Genomic DNA, 26443 nt, shown 5'->3' on the forward strand with positions numbered 1-26443 from the left:
CGGGTGTTTTAGACTTTAGTCAGGTTTTATAGGCGCCGGCAGTTTCTAACGTGGCGCAAGTCACTGGCGACGCCAGAAATTTGTACTTACGCAGATTTCTGGACATCGCTGGTTTGTCAGACTTACGGCACGTTAGCATCTGACGGCTACTTATATGGGATAGCTCGAGTTGCGAGCTAAAACTGCGGGCGACGCCGGTTCCCTCGCTTGCGCCGCAAACTGCGATCTATATCGGATCGCGCCCCAAGTTTGATACACAATGTATTTTACATAGCCTGCTGTTCTTTGTAGAAACCCTGACCTTTTGAATTCATATTTTTATAAACTTTAGCTTTACAGCCAACTTTTTAATCATGATGCAAAAAGTTGTGGGCACTTTAGAAAAAAAGTGCACAGAACACTGTATGCTATATAAAAAAAGGAAAGAGGCAAAGCATATGTATAATGTCATACAAAATAAGCCAGCTGAAACATTGTTGGCTGCAGTTTTCAATTCCCAGAATCCCTGGTCAATAAAACAGCAGTTAGACAGACAAAATATGCTCTGAGTAACTGTGTTTGTTGAACTAGTCTGTAATTAAACAACTATGTAAACATTATTTTAAAATGTTAATTTGATCTTACCCCTATCATTTTCTTATTAAAACCAGTAGTATTAGAACTAAAGTTGTTTAAAAAAAAAAATATGCAAACTGGAATCATTGTAAGAAAATGTTTATTGGCACAGAGCACAATACAAAGCAAGCAGCAAAGGGAGAATGATAGTACTGATTACTTCACATTATTAATGAGAGATATGCTTAGGATATGACAGCAGAATTACCTGACTAGAAGATAATATTATTAATGCAGTTATGAGCTAATACAACTTCTAGCCATGTCATTGCATACAAGACTAGTTCCTGAGGAAGGACTATACTATAATTTCAACAGCAGCACAAGACTTCATAATTATGTGTGGACACGCCACATTTTGGCTCCCATTCCAATCCAGCAGAACACCCTAGAAAAACCAAGTATATATATAATTTATATCTCCTATATAAGTGAAGGCAAAACACGGTGGCAAATTCAATATTGATGATGGCTGCCCACTATGTTTGATTACAGGTTTCCACTAAAACATTAATATGAATTCATATTCAATATGAAGTGTTCAATTAATTACTCTGAATTTTAAAAAAAGTGTTTAAATGTCCAAACATGTCTTTGCAATCATAAAAGAAAATTCATATGACTACATTCAGCTCAAGGTTTGTAGTGAAACCTCTAATTATATTAATATTTTGAATTAAACTTTAACACCAAAAAACCTATCATGCAAAGAGACAAGTTATGCTGGACAACAGACCAAAAAGAGTGTTCAAGGTCACGGCCATAAAATAAGTACAATAATTAAGTAAACGGCTGCTGTTACAGGGTTTTCCGATGGTTAGGAATACTGCTGTTGAATTATCTCTGTGCAAAATAAAAGGGTTGATATTGCGCCACAAATTCATTTGAAAACTTGTGATAAGTGAGATATTAAATTTTGATTTGAATCTAAAAACTATATGAATAGCCGTGTGCAGCACCTCACATGGGAATTCTGATGGACTGGAATGTGGGTCTAAGTGCTGTTACCAAAGAAAAGAAAAAAAAGGACACAATGAAAAATTTAACCTGCTTCTAAAACAAACAAAAAATAAAATGTGTAAGCAGCATCCATTTTAAACTAATGACAATTTACTGCAAAATTAGATTTAGTTTTTTGTTCTTTTTTGGATTTTTTTAGATTAGTCTCAATAGTTTAAATAATGTTTGAATGGCTCATGTACAAAATTGTACCATTTTTATATTTGTGTACATGGAAGGTAAATATAAGATTGTAAAAAAAATATAATTCTAATATTACACATTAATTCTAAGATCAGTTTATCAAGAACTACTACTTACTACTACTACTTAAGCTTTCAACACAGTAATACATACATGAAAGTGGGAACCAAAGAGCTCACACAGAAAATGAGTGTGTTTTAGTGCTTGTTGATTAATTATGACCACATTTTGAAGTGCCACATTATAAAACGGTATCAAATTTGCACCACACCTCAGGATGATATAAGCTTGAAAAAAATAACTGACAATAGTTATAAATATGACATAGTTTGCTAAATATGGGGGGAAAATGGACAATGGTCAATAATGTTATATTTGTATGTGTGTGTATATATATATATATATATATATATATATATATATATATACACATACATACACACAAAAAATACATCTGCATGTTATTCACAGGTTAATCTTTGCATTGACTAAATCATATTTTGCATTAATTTAGTGTTTAATGTTTCTTTCATTGTGAACGTTTACAGTTTTAGAAGTTGAACACGTTTTAAAAATGGAGTTTAAGAACATTAGAATATGTTAAATAATAGTGTTCCCTTGGTGATACACAGTACCACTATTGAATTGACTCTTCTTCCACTGAGTGAGATCGCTGTAACAAAGCTCTCATGGAAAAGAAGGATTTTATGTAGAAACAGAGTTGCTTTACAAAAAGGCACAAAAACGTATCACATAAAATTAAACATCTCTTAACAATGTAAAGAAATTCACCAAGAATTGTATTTGTCATTTGAAACAAATGAAAGTTAATTTAATATTCAAAAATTACAGCTTTAAAAAATATCTGTACATTTTTTTTCATTACATTATTCAAAATGTTTTGTTGATTCTAGATAATTTATTTAAAGAACATCTAACAAGTGCAAATTAGTTCTTACAACAATCTTGTAAAATTCCCTTCATTTTCATCAACACAAAAGGATTTACTTTGCATCAATAATTATATTAGCATAATTGATCAGAGCTGCCAGTCCATAAATACAGTTAACAATATTGCAGGTGAAGCGTTCCTTTGACTCCCTACAGAACAATGCTGTAGACTGAGTACAAGCTGAATGATTAACATCACCAGTTTCCCTTGCGAGAATATTTCTTTACATGGAGAGTTCACTCAGTAGTTCTGTAGCACTGCATTTCTATCTTCTTATTCGTACCGTATCAAGTAGATAACCATGGACATAAAAGAGGTAATTGAAGAGCTAATTATTAAGTCCTAAAAAGAAAGAAGAGTCATATTAATTTGAATGTTGCATATAACATGTGCTTATGAATTTTTAAAAGAACATTAAAGTCAAAATTCTAACTTTTGTGATCCATATAGGAGTAAATGGAAAAGTTGCATGCTCTATAATTAAAATGACTAAGTTCTCTTGGTACCCTGTGTTAAAGAGCATACCGAGATAGGCTAAGGAGGGTTTAAATGTTTAAGCATTACATGTACGCCGTTGCAAACACTGCTGCCCTCTAGTGCTCAACAATGTAGAACAGTGTTACAAATATTGTTGCAAACAATAACAAATTATGCTTACCTGATAATTTCATTTCCATTTGTGGGAGGAGAGTCCACTGCTTCATTCATTACTTGTGGAAATTAAGAACCTGGCCACCAGGAGGAGGCAAAGACACCCCAGCCAAAGGCTTAAATACCTCCCCACTCCCCTCACCCCCCAGTCATTCTGCCAAGGGAACAAGGAACAGTAGGAGAAATATTAGGGTATAAATGGTGCCAGAAGAATAAAATTAAATTTAGGTCTGCCCACTGGAGAAACGGGCAGGAGCAGTGGACTCCCTCCCACAGATGGAAATTAAATTATCAGGTAAGCATAATTTATGTTTTCCATCTTAATGGGAGGAGAGTCCACTGCTTCATTCATTACTTGTGGGAACAAATACCCAAGCTCTAGAGAACACTGAATAAAAAAAACGGAGGGTAAAAGGAGGCGGACCCTAAACTGAGGGTACCACAGCCTGCAGAACCTTTCTCCCAAAAGCTGCTTCCGCTGAAGCAAAAACATCAAATTTGTAAAATTTTGCAAAAGTATGTAAAGAAGACCAAGTCCCCGCCTTACAAATCTGCTCCATAGAAGCCTCGTTCTTAAAGGCCCAAGAAGAGGCCACAGCCCTAGTTGAGTGAGCGCAATCCTCTGAGCAGGCTTATGTCCCATTGTCTCATAGGCCACACAGATAATGCTCCTTAACCAAAAAGATAGTGAAGTGGAAGAGGCCCTCTGCTCCTTGCGCTTCCCTGAATACACAACAAATAAAGACAAAGTCTGTCTGAATTCCTTCGTGGCCTTAAGATAAAACTTCAAGTCCTGAACCACATTCAAATTATGAAGCAACCTTTCCTTTGATGAAGAAGGGTTAAGAAACAAGGAAGAAACTACTATTTCCTGATTGATATTACGATTCGACATTACCTTGGGAAGAAAACCCAATCCAGTGGGAAGAACAGCCTTATCAGCGTGGAAAACCAGGTAAGGAGGCTCACATTGCAAGGCCGCTAACTCAGAGAGACTCTGCGAACCAATGTAATAGCCAGTAGGAATAGGACTTTCCAGGAAAGAAGTTTAATGTCAGCGCATGCATAGGCTCAAACGGAGCCCTCTGCAAAATCTTAAGAACCAAATTTAAGCTCCAAGGCGGAGCAGAATTTCTAAAGACAGGTCTGTTCCTAGACAGAGCCTGAACAAAGGACTGAATATCAGGAAGCTCCGTTAGCTTCTTGTGTAACAGTACAGATAAAGCCGAAATCTGACCCTTAAGGCACTGGCAGCAAGACCCATATCCAGTCCATCCTGGAGAAAGGCCAGAATCCTGGATACCCTAACCTTATGCCAGGGATATTCACGTTCCTCACAACAGGACAAGTAGGTCATCCACACCTTATGATAGATGTGCCGAGTGACCGGATTCCTCTGAGGCAGTCAGCCTCAGAGAATTGAGATTTTGGTGTAGAAATGGACCCTGAACCAGCAGATCTCTTCGACAGGGTAACCTCTATGGAGGAGATAATGACATCCCCACCAGATCCGCAAACCACGTCCTCCACAGCTACGACGGAGCAATCAGAATAGCCCAAAGCTTGCTCCTGCTTGATGCGGGCCATTACACGAGGTAGAAGTGGCAACGGTGGAAAAATGTAAAGTAGGTTGAACTCCCAGAGCACCGCTAAGGCATCTATCAGCTCTGCCTGGGGATCCCTGGACCGTGACCTGTATCTGGGTAGCTAGACGCCATGAGGTCTATCTCCCGTGTCCCCCATCTGTTGCAGATCTCTGCGAACACCTCTGGATGGAGAAACCATTCACCTGGATGAAATTATTGTGTGCTGAGAAAATCCGCTTCACAGTTGTCCACACCCGGAATGTGGATAGCTGAGAGCGAACAATTGTGGTTCTCTGTCCATTCCAGAATCCAAGAAACTTCCCTCATGGCTAGGGAGAATCTCGTTCCCCCCCTGATGGTTTATGTAAGCCACTGAGGTAACGTTGTCCCACTGGAACCTGATGAATCGAGACAACCCCGGGGGTGGGGGTCAAGCCCTCAGAGCATTGAATATCGCCCGGAAATCCAGAATATTTATCGGTAGACTTGACTCCTCATGAGTCCACCTGCCCTGTGCCTTTCTGGTACCCCAAACAGCTCCCATCCTGATACTTGCGTCCGTGGTCACAATCTCCCAGGATGGTCTCAGGAAGGATGTCCCCTGGGACAGTTGTCCCGGATGGATCAGCCAAGAGAGGGATTCCCTCGTTTGAAGATATCAGTTATATGAGATGTCCAGAGATATCTGTTGGGATAGATTTGAGTGATCACCGTTCCATTGTCTCAACATGCACAACTGAAGAGGCCTGAGATGGAACCTGGCAAATGGAATGACATCTAGCTGGATACCATGAGCTCAATCACCTCCATACACCTGGCTACAGATGTCCTTGAGGAGGTCTGAAGGGCAAGACAGCTGGACGTAATCTTGCAACGTCGCTGATCTGTCAAGAATATCTTCATGGATAAGGAATCTATTATCGGACCCAGGAATTCCACCCTGTTGCTGGGAACCAGAGAACTCTTTCCTTCGTTTATTTTCCATCCATGGGATCAAAGAAGGCGAAGAGCCCTAAAGTGTTCCTCCGCGAGACTGCAGACAGAGCCTGGACCAAGATATCGTCCAGATAAGGAGCCACTGCAATACCGCGAGCAGTGCTCCCAGAACCTTCGTAAAGACTCTTGGGGCAGTTGCCAGCCTGAATGGTAGGGCCACAAACTGGAAGTGTTGGTCCAGAAATGCAAATCTTAGGAACCTGAAATAATCCCTGAGTATTGGAACGTGAAGGTAAGCATCCTTCAAATCTATTGTGGTCATGAATTGTCTCTTGAACAAGGGGCAGAATCGACCTGATCGTCTCCATTTTGAACGATGGGACTGACAAAAACTTGTTTAGACACTTTAAGTCCAGAATTGGGCGAAACGTGCCTTCCTTCTTTGGGACCATGAAAAGGTTTGAATGACTGGGAAGATTACTCCCAGAGATCCCTCGTGCATCCTAGGAAGGCATCTCTCTTCACTGGATTTGATGATAGGTTTGACAGGAGGAATCAGCCTCTGGGCGGATGAGTCTTGACCCAAGGGTCCTGAACTTCTCATATCCAGGTCTCCGCAAAAAGAGAGAGTCTGCCCCCTATGCGATCCAGAAACGGATTGGGGGCCGCCCCTTCATGCCGATTTTGTCTCGGTGGGCTTCTTGCTCTGCTTGGATTTGTTCCAAGAGTGAGCTGGTTTCCAAGATCCCTTGGAATGCTCTGTTTTCGCGGCAGACTGCTGGCGTTGAGACTTGTCCGAACGAAAGGGACGAAAAGTAGACCCCTTAGGCTTATTCTTCTTATCCTGCAGTAGGAAAGCACCCTTGCCACCCGTGACCGTGGATATGATAGAGTCAAGGCTTGGACCAAAAAGAACCTTCCCCTTAAACGGGAGAGAAAGTAATCTAGACTTGGAAGTCATGTCCGTGGACCATGACTTTAGCCACAAAGCCCTATGGGCTAGAACAGAAAAACCTGATGTCTTGGCATTCAGGCGAATAATCTGCATATTTGCATCACAGATGAACGAATGAGCTACGCTTAAGGCCTTAATTAGTTCCTGTATCTTCTCAAGGGGAATCTCCACCTCGACCATAGCAGACAGAGCATCGCACCAATAGGTAACTGCTCCAGCCACCGCAGCGACTGCCGCTGCCGGTTGAAAAAGAACCCCGTGACTTGGAACATTTTCCTCAACATGGACTCCAATTTTTTATCCATGGGCTCCTTTAACGAAGCGCTAACTTCGAGCGCTATAGTCGTTCGCTTAGCGAGCGTGGAGATAGCAGCATCCACCTTAGTAATAGCCCCCCACAGCTCAAGCTGCGAGTCCGGAACAGGGAATAGCTTTTTAAAAGATGTAGAGGGGGAAAAGGACTAACTAAGTTTCTCCCATTCATTCTTAATAATATTAGCCCTTTTTATGGGGACAGGGAAAGCCTGAGGCACCACCCTGTCCTCGTAAAACCCTATCTAGTTTAGGGATCGAAGGTTCCTCCGGCAGTTTCGATTCAGGAACCTCCAACGTAGCAAGCACCTCTTTCAGCAAAAAGTGCAAATGCTCCATCTTAAATTTAAAATCTTACTCCTCCGCAGACCGAGGCCTAGAAGTCGTCGATTCCAACTCTGAAAAAAAATGTCCTCCAAGGAGTCTGAGTCGTCTTCATCAGCGGTTAATCTGTCAGAGACATCCAGCGGAGTAGATGACCCCTGGGACGATAGCTATGTTTCACCTTTCGCTTGTGCTTAGCAGGGCGTGGTAAGGCATTGAAGAAAGCAGAAACTGCCATTTGTAACTGAGCAGCAAAATCCGGCGGCCAAAGGGCCCCTCCCACAGGAGGATTAGTTGTGCCCTGGGGAGCTGCATCTGCAATCGGAGATGAGTGTAGGGAACGCACCTCGCGGGACGGAGAACCCTCAGACGTGGACGGCTCAGTTGTACTAAATATCTTATTCTTTTTAGATATTGCAATTTTATCAAAGCATGTGGAACAAAGTTGAGCATGCGGATCAACCGGAACCTCCTCACAATAGACAGTTATTTGGTTTAATTAAACATATCAGAGTCCTCCATAGCTTACGCTTTTATTGTGGACTAGATAGAAAATAAATGGCATCTTTATATCCCAATGGCCGGGGCACTCACCACCTTCTATGACCCGGACCACAGAGAAACTGCTTTGTCTTCAACAAACGCCGGTCAAGAGAGAGGAAGGTAAAGAGGCCACACCCGGTCACATGGAGTGCCATGCAGGACGCCTCTGCACTCGAGAGGAAACGCACCAAAAAAAAAAAAAAGGGCTGCATCGAACTCTCGCTAAGAAAACTGACTGTTCACACACTGACAGAGCCTCATCTCACACGTCGCAGCATTAAACAAAATAATAATAATATTATGCACAAATCCTCCCCCTTTTCAATAACCCCTTTTCCTAGGGTATTACCCTTGATTCTATACAGATAAAAGGAGACACACTGTGACCCTGTCTTCTTACATTATATGTGTATAAATGAAACGATCTTACCAGAATCTATGCCGTGAAACAGGAACACGGCCTTTCAAGTGTGACAGGGATGGTTTCGCAGAAAGACTCTCCCTGCATCTCCGAACTCTAACATTCCCCCATGCTCTCACTGAGAGGCTGACAGGACTACTTAAAAGTCAAGTCCCATTGCGAAGAGTACTACTCTCCATAAGAGACTACTTCAAATCTTCCGACACTTCTCTGCCAACCTCCTGTGATTAAAGGCAAAGAATGACTGGGGGATGAGGGGAGTGGGGGAGGTATTTAAGTCTTTGGCTGGGGTGTCTTTGCCTCCTCCTGGTGGCCAGGTTCTTCATTCCCACAAGTAATGAATGAAGAAGTGGACTCTCCTCCCATTAAGATGGAAATTGCCATATAATATATAATTTTCAACAAAGGATACCAAGTGAATAAAGAAAATGTAATAGAAGTAAATTGGAAAGTTGTTTAAAACTGCACTCACTAAGTGAATCATGAAACTTAAATTTTGACATCACTTTCCCTTTAATACTATTATGTTTGCGCTGATAAGCAGTTAGGAATTAGAATGTGACTTACCAGTTTTGGGGTACAAAAGGTTAATAAAAAATACTATAATACAGAGAAACAAACCTCTTGCCTACTCATTTTCATTAAAAAAATGTTTGGTTAATTCAACCAAATCTGAAGAACTATACTGGAATACAAATCAACTAGTGTCTCCTTAACAATGGCTGTTTTATCAAAGTTTTGTACCGCAGAATCGTATAATGGATCAGCCTGTTGGAGCAGTGCCCTCCTCTTGGATTAATTTGTTTTATTTAGCCCATTATACGTATCTGATTCTCTATTTTACTACAGTAGGTGTCATTGTGTTACTACTTCTCATGTACCCAGCTTTACAGAATTTGATAGCGCTTAACAAATGATAATAAAAATAATAATATAAGAAGCAAATATCTAGCATGGGAAATTGTGTCATACTCTGAATAAAAGACTAAAACTTTCAGGATTTATGTAATGGAAGTAGATACAACCAAGCAATGGACAACAAGGTAAGAAACAGAATAATAAAAAAAAAAAAGTTAATTTTTCCTATCTTTTAAAACCATTGACATTTTACACAATTAAAATCTTGCTAATTATAAAAGCATTAAAATTATTTTCAAAGAGTGTATAAGAATATAGCGCGTATCTTTCTGGAACATACAACACGTTCCGCTTTGTGTAAGCATTACACTTTGTATCACATTCCCTAGAGAATCCAAAAAGCAACATCTCTACAACATTCAGCAAACTGCCTAAACCAGCTATTGTTTTACAGCATTTTTAAGTAGCAACATTTGCTTGTTGGCTTCTCTATGGAGTGGGGGTCAAACACAAATTTATACAAAATATAAGTGTTTAATTTCTAAAAGTTACAACACGTAAAATATTATTCAATTGACTTCATTTAGGTGATGGGATATGAAGTGACAAAAACATATAGTGAATGGCAGAATTACTAGGATGTGTCTGAATTCTGCCAATAGCCATATTCCAAACCATGACACTTTCCCTGCAATAATATCATATGCAGCTTTATATTCTAAGCAATTCCAACCCATTTAACCCTTTAAATTGGTAGTACTGTTACAATAGTACATATCAAATTACATTATTACAAGAAAGTCTGGTGTAGCACGAGAAAAATTAGAAGATCCCAAAGTTTCAATTGCTTTTAAAGGGGTGAATCTCGAAATTAAAGCTATGGGCGTATCTCAGAACTAAAGCTATGTGACCAAAGCAAAATCAAAACATGAAGGTTAATAGATTCAATGCTGATGACCTAATATGTGCAAACACAATTTTTTCACTTAATGAATTATAAATGTATGCAAAACATAATGAGCTTTTTCATTGCACAAAATATAGCATTTTAAAAGGACAATTAACCACTTAAATCATACAAATATTCTAACATCTACATTTAAAAAACCCCTCAAATGCCTCTTGTTTTTGAGTAAATATTGTGTGTTTAGCTGGGTGAGTCTATTGACCCAGTCTGTTATAGCACATGTAGGTATTACTGTTCAGTTGTGAACTTTGGAATTACTGCACTTTGAGGGGACAGAGCGGTCGGGATTAAAAATATTAGTGAAATAAATGTGAAGCCCCCTGAAAAGCATAAGATAAAAAGGCTTTCTAATGGAGTGTAATAGCTTAGAATTTGAGGCACTTAACATGTAAATGGACTGCTAACACAAACTTAATGCCAGAAGGCATCTGTGTTCTCCCCATGACCTTTTTGGTTATATATATATATATATATATATATATATATATATATATATATATATATATATATATATATATATATATACACATATATACACACATATATACATATATCCCTCAGATTACGCCGGGGTTAGGTTCCAGAAGGAATGGTTGCAAATCGAAACCGTTGTAATTTGAAACCCAGTTTATAATGTAAGTCAAAGGGAAGTGAGGGAGATAGGTTCCAGGCCCCTCTCAAAATTGTCATAAGTGACACCTAATACATTATTTTAAAAGCTTTGAAATGAAGACTTTAAATGCTAGACAGCATTATAAACCTAATAAAATAATCACACAACACAGAATATATAATTAAACTAAGTTAAATGAACAAAAACATTTGATAAACAGCATTATAGACCTAATAAAACAATTACACAACACAGACTTCACTTGCATTTTTCTGCAAACAGTTATTTCCATGCATTCCAATCTGGACTGAGTTATAGACAGGGAGTACAATGTCTTAAAAATGTTGCATAAAGTGCAAACAAAGTATCTGCTAACCAGAAGTTCTGAAATACACACTAGAAAATTATAGTCAACGTGTTTCATTGATAAAGGCCCCATATCCAAGGGCTGAAACGCGGGTTTTTTTATATTTGGACACTTTTTCTCACATTATGTATTTTTTATTTTTATCATTGGGATCCCTCTGATCATTTTAATTCACTGCTATATATATGCACATCTGTATATGTTTATGTAATAAATGTTATTAATGCAATTTAGCGCTCTTCTTATAGCCCATATTTGTTTAGAATCTGATTAGGAGATTTTAGAGGAGCCAGTGCATTTAATTTTTTACCCTCTTGGTGCTATAATATTCTTTTCATTTTTCTTCATAATGTTCTGTGGAGAACACTGAATATATATTCTTAGCAAAGCGTTGAAAGTTTGTCATGTGTACATGGTTTTATAAGTGGATATTGCAATTAATATGCATGCTTAAATGGAGGCAGATCACTGCCTTTTGGTAGGGAGCACATTAAAAACATTATTTATGCTCACCTGATAAATTCATTTCTTTCATGATGGTGAGAGTACACGATCCATTACTCCTGGGAATTACTCTTCTCTACCACTAGGAGAAGGCAAAGATTCCCAAGCCCCAAGAGCCCAATAAAACCCATCCCACCTCACACATACTTCAGTCTAACATATAGCCAAGCAAAGTGAGGTAAGAAAAGGAATAAGTCATAAGAGGAGCAGGGAAAAAAAAGATGTAATAAAGAAAAAGTCACCGCCCCCCCCCCAAAAAAAACATAAGGGTGGGGTTTTTTTTGTGGACACCACCATGAAAGAAATTAATTTATCAGGTAAGCATAAATTATGTTTTGTTTTCTTTCACACAGGTAGTTATTCCACGATTGATTACTCCTGGGAACTAATACCCAAGCTCTGGAGTCCACGAGTAATACCATAAAGGGAGGGATTTAAAAAGCATCCTTATTCACTGAGAAATTAAATCCACAACCCCAAAATTTTTTTTATTTTTTTAAATGCACTTAAAATAAATCAAACAGGCAAAAACTCAAACTGAGACAGCTGCTTGAAATGCCGCTTCAGGAGAAGCAAAAAACATAAAAAAATGGTAGAAGTATGCAAAGAAGACCAAATAGCTGCCTTGCAAATTTGGTAAACTGAAGCCTCATTCTTGAAAACCCAAGAAGTTGAAACTGACCTAGTAGAATAAGCAGTAATCCGCTGCGGTGGAGGCTAAACTGCCTCAAAGTAAACCTTGTGAATCAAAAGTTTTAACCCAAAAGCCAAAGAAACAGCAGAAACTTTTTGACCTTTCATAGAACCAGAAAAACGAATGCACAAAATAGAAGTTTGTCTAAAGTCCTTAGTAGCATCAATGTAATATTTAAATGCCCTAACAACATCCAAAAAATGCAAAGATCTCTCTGGAGCACTCTTAAAATTAGGACACAAAGAAGGAACAACAATCTCTCTGCTAATTATATCTAAATAAACAACCTTAGGCAAAAAATAAAAAAAGAGTGTAAAACTGCCTTAATCATCCTGATGAAAAATCAGATAAGGAGGATAACAGGATAGAGCAGATAACTCGGAAACTCTTCCAGCAGAAGAAAGAGCCAAAATAAATAACACTTTCCAAGAAAGTAGTTTAATATTCACCTTAACGCATCCTGGTTAAGAGACCACTCCCCTGGATGTAGAGACTAGCGACTGAGAAAGTCTGCAAAAGAGCAAAAGAAGCCCCCTGAATAATAAACTGATAATCCAGTCACCAATTTACAGGCTGGCTTGCACTGGGATACAAAAAACATAATTTATGTAAGAACTTACCTGATAAATTCATTTCTTTCATATTAGCAAGAGTCCATGAGCTAGTGACGTATGGGATATACATTCCTACCAGGAGGGGCAAAGTTTCCCAAACCTCAAAATGCCTATAAATACACCCCTCACCACACCCACAAATCAGTTTAACGAATAGCCAAGAAGTGGGGTGATAAGAAAAAAGTGCGAAGCATAAATATAAGGAATTGGAATAATTGTGCTTTATACAAAAAAATCATAACCACCACAAAAAAGGGTGGGCCTCATGGACTCTTGCTAATATGAAAGAAATGAATTTATCACGTAAGTTCTTACATAAATTATGTTTTCTTTCATGTAATTAGTAAGAGTCCATGAGCTAGTGACGTATGGGATAATGACTACCCAAGATGTGGATCTTCCACGCAAGAGTCACTAGAGAGGGAGGGATAAAATAAAGACAGCCAATTCCGCTGAAAATAATCCACACCCAAACAAAGTTTAAAACTTATAATGAAAAAAACCTGAAATTATAAGCAGAAGAATCAAACTGAAACAGCTGCCTAAAGTACTTTTCTACCAAAAACTGCTTAAGAAGAAGAAAACACATCAAAATGGTAGAATTTAGTAAAAGTATGCAAAGAAGACCAAGTTGCTGCTTTGCAAATCTGATCAACCGAAGCTTCATTCCTAAACGCCCAGGAAGTAAAAACTGACCTAGTAGAATGAGCTGTAAACCTTTGAGGCGGAGTTTTACCCGACTCGACATAAGCATGATGAATTAAAGATTTCAACCAAGATGCCAAAGAAATGGCAGAAGCCTTCTGACCTTTCCTAGAACCGGAAAAGATAACAAATAGACTAGAAGTCTTTCGGAAATTCTTAGTAGCTTCAACATAACATTTCAAAGCTCTAACTACATCCAAAGAATGCAATGATTTCTCCTTAGAATTCTTAGGATTAGGACATAATGAAGGAACCACAATTTCTCTACTAATGTTGTTAGAATTCACAACCTTAGGTAAAAATTAAAAAGAAGTTCGCAACACCGCCTTATCCTGATGAAAAATCAGAAAAGGAGACTCACAAGAAAGAGCAGAAAATTCAGAAGAGATGGCCAAAAGGAACAAAACTTTCCAAGAAAGTAGTTTAATGTCCAAAGAATGCATAGGTTCAAATGGAGGAGCTTGAAGAGCCCCCAGAACCAAATTCAAACTCCAAGGAGGAGAAATTGACTTAATGACAGGTTTTATACGAACCAAAGCTTGTACAAAACAATGAATATCAGGAAGATTAGCAATCTTTCTGTGAAAAAGAACAGAAAGAGCAGAGATTTGTCCTTTCAAGGAACTTGCAGACAAACCTTTATCCAAACCATCCTGAAGAAACTGTAAAATTCTCGGAATTCTAAAAGAATGCCAGGAAAAAATGATGAGAAAGACACCAAGAAATATACGTTTTCCAGACTCTATAATATATCTCCCTAGATACGGATTTACGAGCCTGTAACATAGTATTAATCACAGAGTCAGAGAAACCTCTTTGACTAAGAATCAAGCGTTCAATCTCCATACCTTTAAATTTAAGGATTTGAGATCCTGATGGAAAAAAGGACCTTGTGACAGAAGGTCTGGTCTTAACGGAAGAGTCCACGGTTGGCAAGAGGCCATCCGGACAAGATCTGCATACCAAAACCTGTGAGGCCATGCTGGAGCCACCAGCAGAACAAACGAGCATTCCTTCAGAATCTTGGAGATTACTCTTGGAAGAAGAACTAGAGGCGGAAAGATATAGGCAGGATGATACTTCCAAGGAAGTGACAACGCATCCACTGCTTCCGCTAGAGGATCCCTGGATCTGGACAGATACCTGGGAAGTTTCTTGTTTAGATGAGAAGCCATCAGATCTATTTCTGGAAGACCCCACATTTGAACAATCTGAAGAAATACCTCTGGGTGAAGAGACCATTCGCCCGGATGTAACGTTTGGCGACTGAGATAATCCGCTTCCCAATTGTCTATACCTGGGATATGAACCGCAGAAACTAGACAGGAGCTGGATTCCGCCCATACCAGAATTCGAGATACTTCTTTCATAGCCAGAGGACTGTGAGTCCCTCCTTGATGATTGATGTATGCCACAGTTGTGACATTGTCTGTTCTGAAAACAAATGAACGATTCTCTCTTTAGAAGAGGCCAAGACTGAAGAGCTATGAAAATTGCACGGAGTTCCAAAATATTGATCGGTAATCTCACCTCCTGAGATTCCCAAACCCCTTGTGTTGTCAGAGACCCCCACACAGCTCCCCAACCTGTAAGACTTGCATCTGTTGAAATTACAGTCCAGGTTGGAAGAACAAAAGAAGCCCCCTGAACTAAACGATGGTGATCTGTCCACCATGTCAGAGAGTGTTGTACAATCGGTTTTAAAGATATTAATTGAGATATCTTTGTGTAATCCCTGCACCACTGGTTCAGCATACAGAGCTGAAGAGGCCGCATGTGAAAACGAGCAAATTGGATCGCGTCCAATGCCGCAGTCATAAGACCTAGAATTTCCATGCATAAGGCTACCGAAGGGAAAGATTGTGACTGAAGGTTTCGACAAGCTGATATCAATTTTAGACGTCTCTTGTCTGTCAAAGATAGAGTCATGGACACTGAATCTATCTGAAAACCTAAAAAGGTTACCTGAGTCTGAGGAATCAATGAACTTTTTGGTAAATTGATCCTCCAACCATGATGTTGAAGAAACAACACAAGTCAATTCGTATGAGATTCTGCTAAATGCGAAGACTGAGCAAGTACCAAGATATCGTCCAAATAAGGAATACCACAATACCCTGTTCTCTGATTACAGACAGAAGGGCACCGAGAACCTTCGTAAAAATTCTTGGAGCTGTAGCTAGGCCAAACGGCAGAGCCACAAACTGGTAATGCTCGTCTAGGAAAGAGAATCTCAGAAACTGATAGTGATCTGGATGAATCGGAATATGCAGATAAGCATCCTGTAAATCTATTGTAGACATATAATGCCCTTGCTGAACAAAAGGCAGGATAGTCCTTACAGTTACCATTTTGAATGTTGGTATCCTTACATAACGATTCAATATTTTTAGATCCAGAACTGGTCTGAAGGAATTTTCCTTCTTTGGTACAATGAAGAGATTTGAATAAAACCCCAGTCCCTGTTCCAGAACTGGAACTGGCAAAATTACTCCAGTCAACTCTAGATCTGAAACACAGAAATTCTTGAGCCTTCGCTGGGTTTACTGGGACACGGGAAAGAAAAAAATCTCTTTGCAGGAGGCCTTATCTTGAAGCCAATTCTGTACCCTTCTGAAACAATGTTCTGAATCCAAAGATTGAGAACGGAATTGATCCAAATTTCTTTGAAAAAACGTAATCTGCCCCATACCAGCTGAGCTGGAATGAGGGCCGCACCTTCATGTGGACTTAGGAGCTGGCTTTGATTTTCTAAAAGGCTTGGATTTATTCCAGACTGGAGATGGTTTCCAAACTGATACCGCTCCTGAGGATGAAGGATCAGGTTTTTGTTCCTTGTTGTGACGAAAGGAACGAAAAACGATTATTACACTGGAAAGAAAGGGAAAGCAGAGTAGACTTAGAAGACATATCAGCATTCCAAGTTTTAAGCCATAAAGCTCTTCTAGCTAAAATAGCTAGACACATATACCTGACATCAACTCTAATGATATCAAAGATGGCATCACAAATAAAATTATTAGCATGTTGAAGAAGAATAAAAATGCTATGAGAATTATTATCTGTTACTTGTTGCGCTAAAGCTTCTAACCAAAAGATGAAGCTGCAGCAACATCCGCTAAAGATATAGCGGGTCTAAGAAGATTACCTGAACACAAGTAAGCTTTTCTTAGAAAGGATTCAATTTTCCTATCTTAAAGGATCCTTAAAGGAAGTACCATCTGCCGTAGGAATAGTAGTACGCTTAACACGAGTAGAGACAGCCCCATCAACTTTAGGGATTTTGTCCCAAAACTCTAATCTGTCAGATGGCACAGGATATAATTGCTTAAAACGTTTAGAAGGAGTAAATGAATTACCCAAATTATTCCATTCCCTGGAAATTACTTCAGAAATAGCACTAGGGACAGGAAAAACTTCTGGAATAACTACAGGAGATTTAAAAACCTTATCTAAACGTTTAGATTTAGTATCAAGAGGACCAGAATCCTCAATTTCTAATGCAATTAGGACTTCTTTAAGTAAAGAACGAATAAATTCCATTTTAAATAAATATGAAGATTTATCAGCATCAACCTCTGAGACAGAATCCTCTGAACCAGAAGAACCATTATCAGAATGATGATGTTCATTTAAAAATTCATCTGAAAAATGAGAAGTTTTAAAAGACTTTTTAAGTTTACTAGAAGGAGGAATAACAGACATAGCCTTCTTAATGGATTTAGAAACAAAATCTCTTATGTTATCAGGAACACTCTGAGTATTAGATGTTGACAGAACAGCAACAGGTAATGTAACAGTACTAAAGGAAATATTATCTGCATTAACAAGTTTGTCATGACAAAACAGTATAAACAACAGCTGGAGGAACAGATACCATAAGTTTACAGTAGATACACTTAGCTTTGGTAGCTCCAGCCCCAGGCAGCGATTTTCCAGAAGTATCTTCTGACTCAGTTTCAACGTGGGACATCTTGCAATATGTAATAGAAAAAACAACATATAAAGCAAAATTGATCAAATTCCTTAAATGACAGTTTCAGGAATGGGAAAAAAATGCCAGTGAACAAGCTTCTAGCAACCAGAAGCAATAAAAAATGAGACTTAAATAATGTGGAGACAATAGTGACGCCCATATTTTTTTTTATTTTTTTTTTAGCGCCAAAAATGATGCCCACATTATTTGGCGCCTAAATGCTTTTGGTGCCAAAAATGGCGCCACATCCGGAACGCCGACACTTTTGGCGCAAAAGAACGTCAAAAATGACGCAACTTCCGGCGACACGTATGACGCCGGAAACAGAAAAAAACATTTTTTGCGCCAAAAAAGTCAGCGCCAAGAATGACGCAATAAAATGAAGCATTTTCAGCCCCCGCGAGCCTAACAGCCCACAGGGAAAAAGTCAAATTTTTAAGGTAAGAAAAAAATTGATTTATTCATATGCATTATCCCAAATATGAAACTGACTGTCTGAAATAAGGAATGTTGAACATCCTGAGTCAAGGCAAATAAATGTTTGAATACATATATTTACAACTTTATAAAAAAAGTGCCCAACCATAGCTTAGAGTGTCACAGAAAATAAGATTTACTTACCCCAGGACACTCATCTACATGTTGTAGAAAGCCAAACCAGTACTGAAACGAAAATCAGCAGAGGTAATGGTATATAAATAAGAGTATATCGTCGATCTGAAAAGGGAGGTAAGAGATGAATCTCTACGACCGATAACAGAGAACCTATGAAATAGACCCCGTAGAAGGAGATCATTGAATTCAAATAGGCAATACTCTCCTCACATCCCTCTGACATTCACTGCACACTGAGAGGAAAACCGGGCTCCAACCTGCTGCGGAGCGCATATCAACGTAGAATCTAGCACAAACTTACTTCACCACCTCCATAGGAGGCAAAGTTTGTAAAACTGATTTGTGGGTGTGGTGAGGGGTGTATTTATAGGCATTTTGAGGTTTGGGAAACTTTGCCCCTCCTGGTAGGAATGTATATCCCATACGTCACTAGCTCATGGACTCTTGCTAATTACATGAAAGAAATATTCTTTGAGACAGCTCAGTGATTGATGCAGCATACAAAGATGAAGAGGCCTCATGTGAAAACAAGCAAACTGAATTGCTCATGAGACATATGACTTCCATATAAAAAACAACCAAGGGGGGAAAAAAAAGAAACAAAAGGTTCAGACAAACTGAAACCAATTTTAACCTTCTCTACTATGTTAGAGAAATACTCATGGACACTGAATCTATTTGAAAACCAAAAAAGTTACCTTTGTCTGAGGAACCAAATAACTATCTGGAAAATTGATCCTCCAACCATGCTGTTTCTGAACAAAAGGCAGAAAACTCTAAATAGTTTCCATTTTGAATGAGGGAACTCTTACAAACACGTCCAGAGCTTTCAGATCCAGAACTGGTCTGAAAGTACCTTCCTTCTTTGGAACAATGAAGAAATATGAATAAAATCACATCTCCTGTTCCTGCAAAGGAACTGGAGCAATCACTCCATAGCTTCCAGATCTGAGACAACACTTGAAAAAAGCTTGAGCTTTTACAGCATTCCTTGGAACATTGGACAGAAAAAAACCTTCCTCTGGGAGGCCTGTTCTGAATCCTATTTAAAATCTGTGAGAAACTATATTCAGAACCCAGCGAATCTGGAACAGACTGAAGCCAAGCCTACTGAAAGAGGCTTATTTTGCCCCCTACCAGAACTTCTGGATCAGGGGCTACACCTTCAAGCAGTCTTGATAGTAGGGATAGATTTCTTACGCTTCTTTGACTTGTTCCAGTTAGCACTAGGTCACCAGACTGAAGCAGAGGGGTCTTGCTTATTTATACTGGAGTGCCTCGCCATTAACCCTTTGTTTTTAGTTTCTGAATTGTAAAACTCTAACTACCCCCACACATTTCCTTATATGGCTGTATCTATATATAGCGTTGTTTGGCAGAATGCACACATGCATAGGGATTATCTGCTGGAGCATGCCTAAAAGCTGTGAACTCAGTTGAAATACAATACCTGTGTCTAAACACTGATAGGGGGGTGGAGTTTGCTACTCCAGGCAGCTTAGCTATGCCATTCATTTTGCTTATTTATTTTTCTTACTTTTAAGCAATTTTTAAACAATTTTTTATGCAAACTATTTTTAATTAATTAGCCCTTATGTCCCTATAAGCAAACCCAGAAGATTTGCTCTAGCAGAGTCATTAGAATACTGTTTTGAAAGACTAGACAATCAGTAAGTAGAAGCAGCAGCCACATCAACAATAGAAATAGCTAGCCTGAGAATATACCCTGCTTGTAAAAAGGCCCTTCTATGAAAAGACACTAATTTTCTATCTAAAGGATCTTTAAAAGTAGTACTGTCTTCCAAAGGAATAGTAGTATGATTAATCAGAATGGAAATGGCCCCATCAACCTTGGGAACGGTTTCCCACAAATCAATATTAGCAGCAGGTAAATTATATAAATTGTTAAACCTTACAGAAGGAAATAAAACCCGATAACTTATGCTTACCAAATAATTTAATTTCCTTCTGTATAAGGAGAGTCCACTGCATCATTCCTTACGGTTGGGAAATACTGAACTTCGCCACCAGGAGGAGGCAAAACACCCCAGCCAAAGGCTTAAATACCTTTCCCACTTCCCCAAGTCATTCTGCCGAGGGAACAAGGAACAGTAGGAGAAATATCAGGGTATAAATGGTGCCAAAAGAAAAATATAATTTAGAGGGCCGCCCATCGGAGAACACGGGCGGGGGCCGTAGACTCTCCTTATACAGAAGGAAATTAAATTATCAGGTAAGCATAATTTATGTTTTCATTCTTAATATAAGGAGAGTCCACGGCATCATTCCTTACTGTTAGAAAACTTATACCCAAGCTCTAGAGGACACTGAATGATAACGGGAGGGACAAAAAGAGAGGCGGACACTAATCTGAGGGCACCACTGCCTGCAAAACCTAAATTTAGAAAAATGTAGAAAAAGTATATAAGGCGGACAAGGTAGCCGTCTTACAAATCTGATCCATAGAGGCCTCGTTCTTAAAGGCCCAAGAGGAAGCCACTGCTCTAGTAGAATGAGCCGTAATCCTCTGAGGAGGTTTATGTCCCGCTATCTCGTAAGCAAAGTGGATAACACTCCTTAGCCGAAAAAGTAAATTTATGCTTACCTGATAAATTAATTTCCTCTATGGTACGACGATTCATCCTTTACTTCTGGGATATTATCCTCCTGCTAACAGGAAGTGGCAAAGAGCACCACACTAGAGCTGTCTATATAGCTCCTCCCTTAGCTCCACCCCCCAGTCATTCGACCGAAGGTACAGGAAGAAAAAGGAGAAACTACAAGGTGCAGAGGTGACTGAAGTTTAAAATCAAAAAATATAATCTGTCTTAAAATGACAGGGCCGGCCGTGGACTCGTCGTACCATAGAAGAAATTAATTTATCAGGTAAGCATAAATTTACTTTTCTTCTATATGGTACGACGAGTCCACGGATTCATCCTTTACTTGTGGGATACAATACCAAAGCTACAGGACACGGATGAACGGGAGGGTCAAGACAGATGGTTAAACAGAAGGCACCACTGCTTGAAGAACTTTTCTCCCAAAAATAGATCTGAAGAAGCAAAAGTATCAAATTTGGAAAATTTGGAAAAGGTATGAAGCAAAGACCAAGTCGCAGCCTTACAAATCTGTTCAACAGAAGCATCATTTTTAAAAGCCCATGTGGAAGCCACCACTCTAGTAGAGTGAGCTGTAATCCATTCAGGAGGCTGCTGTCCAGCAGTCTCGTATGCCAAACGGATGATGCTTTTCAGCCAAAAAGAAAAAGTGGTAGCCAAAGCTTTTTGACCTCTACGTTTTCCAGAATAGACAACAAACAAAGAAGATGTTTGATGGAAATCTTTGGTTGCTTGCAAGTAAAACTTCAAAGCACGAACCACGTCCAAGTTGTGCAACAGACGCTCCTTCTTAGAGGAAAGATTAGGACACAGAGAAGGAACAACAATTTCCTGATTGATATTCCTATTAGTAACAACCTTAGAAAGGAATCCAAGTTTGGTACGCAAAACCACCTTATCAGCATGGAAAACAAGATAAGGCGAGTCGCATTGCAATGCAGATAATTCCGAAACTCTTCGAGCCAAAGAGATAGCAACTAAAAACAGAACTTTCCAAGATAGAAGCTTAATATCTATGGAATGCATAGGTTCAAACGGAACCCCTTGAAGAACTTTAAGAACTAAATTCAAACTCCATGGCAGAGCAACAGGTTTAAACACAGGCTTGATTCTAACTAAAGCCTGACAGAACGACTTAACGTCTGGAACATCTGCCAGACGCTTGTGCAGTAGAATTGATAAGGCAGATATCTGTCCCTTTAAGGAACTAGCTGATAGCCCCTTCTCCAATCCTTCTTGGAGAAAGGACAACATCCTAGGAATCCTGATCTTACTCCATGAGTAGCCTTTGGATTCGCACCAATAAAGATATTTATGCCATATCTTATGATAAATTATCCTAGTGACAGGCTTTCGAGCCTGAATCAAGGTATCTATGACCGACTCAGAGAAACCCCGCTTGGATAAAATCAAGCGTTCAATCTCCAAGCAGTCAGCCACAGAGAAACTAGATTTGGATGCTGGAACGGACCTTGAATCAGAAGGTCCTGTCTCAGTGGCAGAGTCCATGGTGGAAGAGATGACATGTCTACCAGGTCTGCATAACAAGTCCTGCGTGGCCACGCAGGTGCTATCAAAATCCCTGAAGCTCTCTCCTGTTTGATTCTGGCAATCAAACGAGGAAGGAGAGGAAATGGTGGAAACACATAAGCCAGGTTGAACGACCAGGGTACTGCTAGAGCATCTACCAGTACTGCCTGAGGATCCCTTGACCTTGACCCGTAACAAGGAAGTTTGGCGTTCTGACGAGATGCCATCAGATCCAATTCTGGTGTGCCCCATTGCTGAATCAATTGTGCAAACACCTCCGGATGGAGATCCCCCGGATGAAAGGTCTGACCACTTAGAAAATCCGCTTCCCAGTTCTCCACTCCTGGGATATAGATTGCTGATAGATGGCAAGAGTGAGTCTCCGCCCATTGAATTATTTTGGTAATCTATCATCGCTAGAGAACTCTTTGTTCCCCCCTGATGATTGATATATGCTACAGTTGTGATATTGTCCGACTGGAATCTTATGAATCTGGTCGAAGCCAGCTGAGGCCACGCCTGAAGCACGTTGAATATCGCTCTCAATTCTAGAATATTTATCAGGAGCAGAGCCTCCTCCTGAGTCCACAAACCCTGTGCTTTCAGGGAATTCCAGACTGCACCCCAGCCCAATAGGCTGGCGTCCGTCGTCACTATGACCCATGCTGGCCTGCGGAAACAAATTCCCTGGGACAGATGATCCTGTGACAACCACCAAAGAAGAGAGTCTCTGGTCTCTTGATCCAGATTTATCTGAGGAGCTAAATCTGCATAATCCCCATTCCACTGTTTGAGCATGCATAGTTGCAGTGGTCTGAGATGCAAGCGAGCAAACGGAACTATGTCCATTGCCGCTACCATTAGTCCGATTACCTCCATACACTGAGCCACTGACGGCCGAGGAATGGAATGAAGAGCTCGGCAGGTGGTTAAAATCTTTGATTTCCTGACCTCCGTCAGAAAATTTTTCATGTCCACCGAATCTATCAGAGTTCCCAGGAATGGAACTCTTGTGAGAGGGATAAGTGAACTCTTTTTTACGTTCACCTTCCACCCGTGAGATCTTAGAAAAGCCAACACGATGTCCGTGTGAGACTTGGCTAGTTGGTAAGTCAACGCCTGAATTAAGATATCGTCCAGATAAGGCGCCACAGCTTTGCCCAGCGGCCTTAGAACCGCCAGAAGGGACCCTAGCACCTTTGTGAAAATTCTGGGAGCAGTGGCCAATCCGAAGGGAAGAGTCACAAACTGGTAATGCTTGTCCAGAAAGGCGAACCTGAGGAACTGGTGATGATCTTTGTGGATAGGGATGTGTAGATACGCATCCTTTAAGTCCACGGTGGTCATATATTGACCCTCCTGGATCATTGGTAAAATTGTCCGAATGGTCTCCATCTTGAAGGATGGGACTCTGAGGAATTTGTTTAGGATCTTGAGATCTAAAATTGGTCTGAAGGTTCCCTCTTTTTTTGGGAACCACAAACAGATTGGAGTAGAACCCTTGCCCCTGTTCTGTTTTCGGAACTGGGCAGATCACTCCCATGGTATAAAGGTCTTCTACACAGCGTAAGAATGCCTCTCTTTTTGTCTGGTTTACAGACAATTGAGAAAGATGGAATCTCCCCCTTGGAGGAGAATCTTTGAAATCTAGAAGATACCCCTGGGTTACGATTTCTAAAGCCCAGGAGTCCTGAACGTCTCTTGCCCAAGCCTGAGCAAAGTGAGAAAGTCTGCCCCCTACTAGATCCGGTCCCGGATCAGGGGCTACCCCTTCATGCTGTCTTGGTGGCAGCAGCGGGCTTCTTGGCCTGTTTACCCTTGTTCCAAGTCTGGATAGGTCTCCAGACTGACTTGGATTGAGCAAAATTCCCCTCTTGCTTTGCAGCAGGGGAAGAGGTAGAGGGACCACCTTTGAAGTTTCGAAAGGAACGAACATTATTTTGTTTGGTCCTCATCTTATTTGTCTTATCCTGAGGAAGGGCATGGCCTTTCCCTCCAGTGATGTCTGAAATGATCTCTTTCAGTTCAGGCCCGAATAGGGTCTTACCCATGAAAGGGATGGCTAAAAGCTTAGATTTTGATGACACATCAGCAGACCAGGACTTAAGCCATAACGCTCTACACGCTAAAATGGCAAAACCTGAATTCTTTGCCGCTAATTTAGCCAGATCAAAAGCGGCATCTGTAATGAAAGAATTAGCTAGCTTGAGAGCCCTAATTCTATCCAGAATATCATCTAATGGGGTCTCAACCTGAAGAGCCTCCTCCAGAGCCTCGAACCAAAAAGCAGCTGCAGTAGTTACAGGAACAATGCATGCTATAGGTTGGAGAAGAAAACCCTGATGAACAAATATTTTCTTTAGGAGACCCTCTAATTTTTTATCCATAGGATCTTTGAAAGCACAACTGTCCTCAATAGGTATAGTTGTACGCTTAGCCAGGGTAGAAATAGATCCCTCCACCTTAGGGACCGTCTGCCACGAGTCCCGCATGGTGTCTGATATGGGAAACATTTTCTTAAAAGTAGGAGGGGGAGCGAACAGAATACCTGGTCTATCCCACTCCTTAGTAACAATGTCCGAAATCCTCTTAGGGACCGGAAAAACATCAGTGTAGGCAGGAACCTCTAGAAATCTGTCCATTTTACACAATTTCTCTGGAACTACAATAGGGTCACAATCATCCAGAGTCGCTAAAACCTCCCTGAGCAATAAGCGGAGGTGTTCTAGTTTAAATTTAAAAGCCGTCATATCTGAATCTGTCTGAGGGAACATCTTTCCTGAATCAGAAATCTCTCCCTCAGACAGCAAATCCCTCACCCCAAACTCGGAATATTGTGAGGGTACATCGGATATGGCTAATAAAGCGTCAGAGGGCTCAGCATTTGTTCTCACACTAGACCTACTGCACTTCCCCTGCGACCCAGGCAGCTTAGATAAAACATCTGTGAGGGTAGTATTCATAACTGCGGCCATATCTTGCAGGGTGAAAGAATTAGACGCACTAGAAGTACTTGGCGTCGCTTGTGCAGGCGTTAATGGTTGTGATACTTAGGGAGAATTAGATGGCATAACCCGATTCCCTTCTGACTGAGAATCATCCTGCGACATACTTTTAGTAGCTAAAATATGTTCTTTTCAATTTATTGACCTTTCAGTGCATGAGGGACACATTCTAAGTGGGGGTTCCACAATGGCTTCTAAACATATTGAACAATGACTTTCCTCAATGTCAGACATGTCGAACAGGCTAGTAATGACTACAAACAAGCATGAAAACACTTTATTTAGTGAAAAAAATAACAATCTTAAAAAAACGGTACGGTGCCTTTAAGAGAAAAAAAAAGCATACACGTTCTGTAAAACTGCTTTAAAATGCTTCAAATTTTTCAAATTTTTGCAAGCAGACTCAATATGTGTAGTTAAGTTTGCCCCACAAGGAAATTTAACATTTAACCCCTTAATGTGCAAACCGGATTGAAATTAGGCCTAAATCCGGAAAAAACACCCCTAGCACCTTGCCACAGCCCTGCTGTGGCGCCTACCTGCCCTCAGGGATAGTAAATATGGGGTTAAAGCTTCGATTTGGCTCAAAACATCCGCAAGGGCCCTCAGGAGTTGGAGCTTGCTGCGTGAAAACAAATAGGCCCTGCCCATCTCACTCGATGTCTCTACAGCCTCAAAGAAACTAGCCATGTGGGTTCTAAGACCCAAAAAATAAGCCAAGTGTACCCTCAATAAAGTTGCCCAAAAAACGTTATTGCCCACAAAACATTAACAGCATTCATTTATTGCCCACAAACATTCAAAACTCAGTGTCAACCATTTTTGTAATTAGCCCCTTATGCAAGCTTAGTAATGCCTTTCTATAGCTCTTAGGAT

General features: G+C 40.0%; 1 protein-coding gene across 2 annotated transcripts in view; it reads right to left on the bottom strand.

Moving 5' to 3' along the window:
* Positions 1–698: 698 nt before the first annotated feature.
* GK (glycerol kinase) overlaps positions 699–26443 on the bottom strand; it is a 270759-nt gene continuing 245014 nt past the window's right edge. For both annotated transcript variants that reach the window (XM_053707603.1, XM_053707602.1), the window contains one exon: positions 699–3112. In XM_053707603.1, the coding sequence (XP_053563578.1) occupies positions 3099–3112 (14 nt within the window). In that variant the 3' untranslated portion in view covers positions 699–3098. The remainder of the gene's footprint in view (positions 3113–26443) is intronic.

Source organism: Bombina bombina, chromosome 3 (genome assembly GCF_027579735.1).
Source record: "Bombina bombina isolate aBomBom1 chromosome 3, aBomBom1.pri, whole genome shotgun sequence".
Lineage (NCBI taxonomy): Eukaryota > Metazoa > Chordata > Amphibia > Anura > Bombinatoridae > Bombina > Bombina bombina.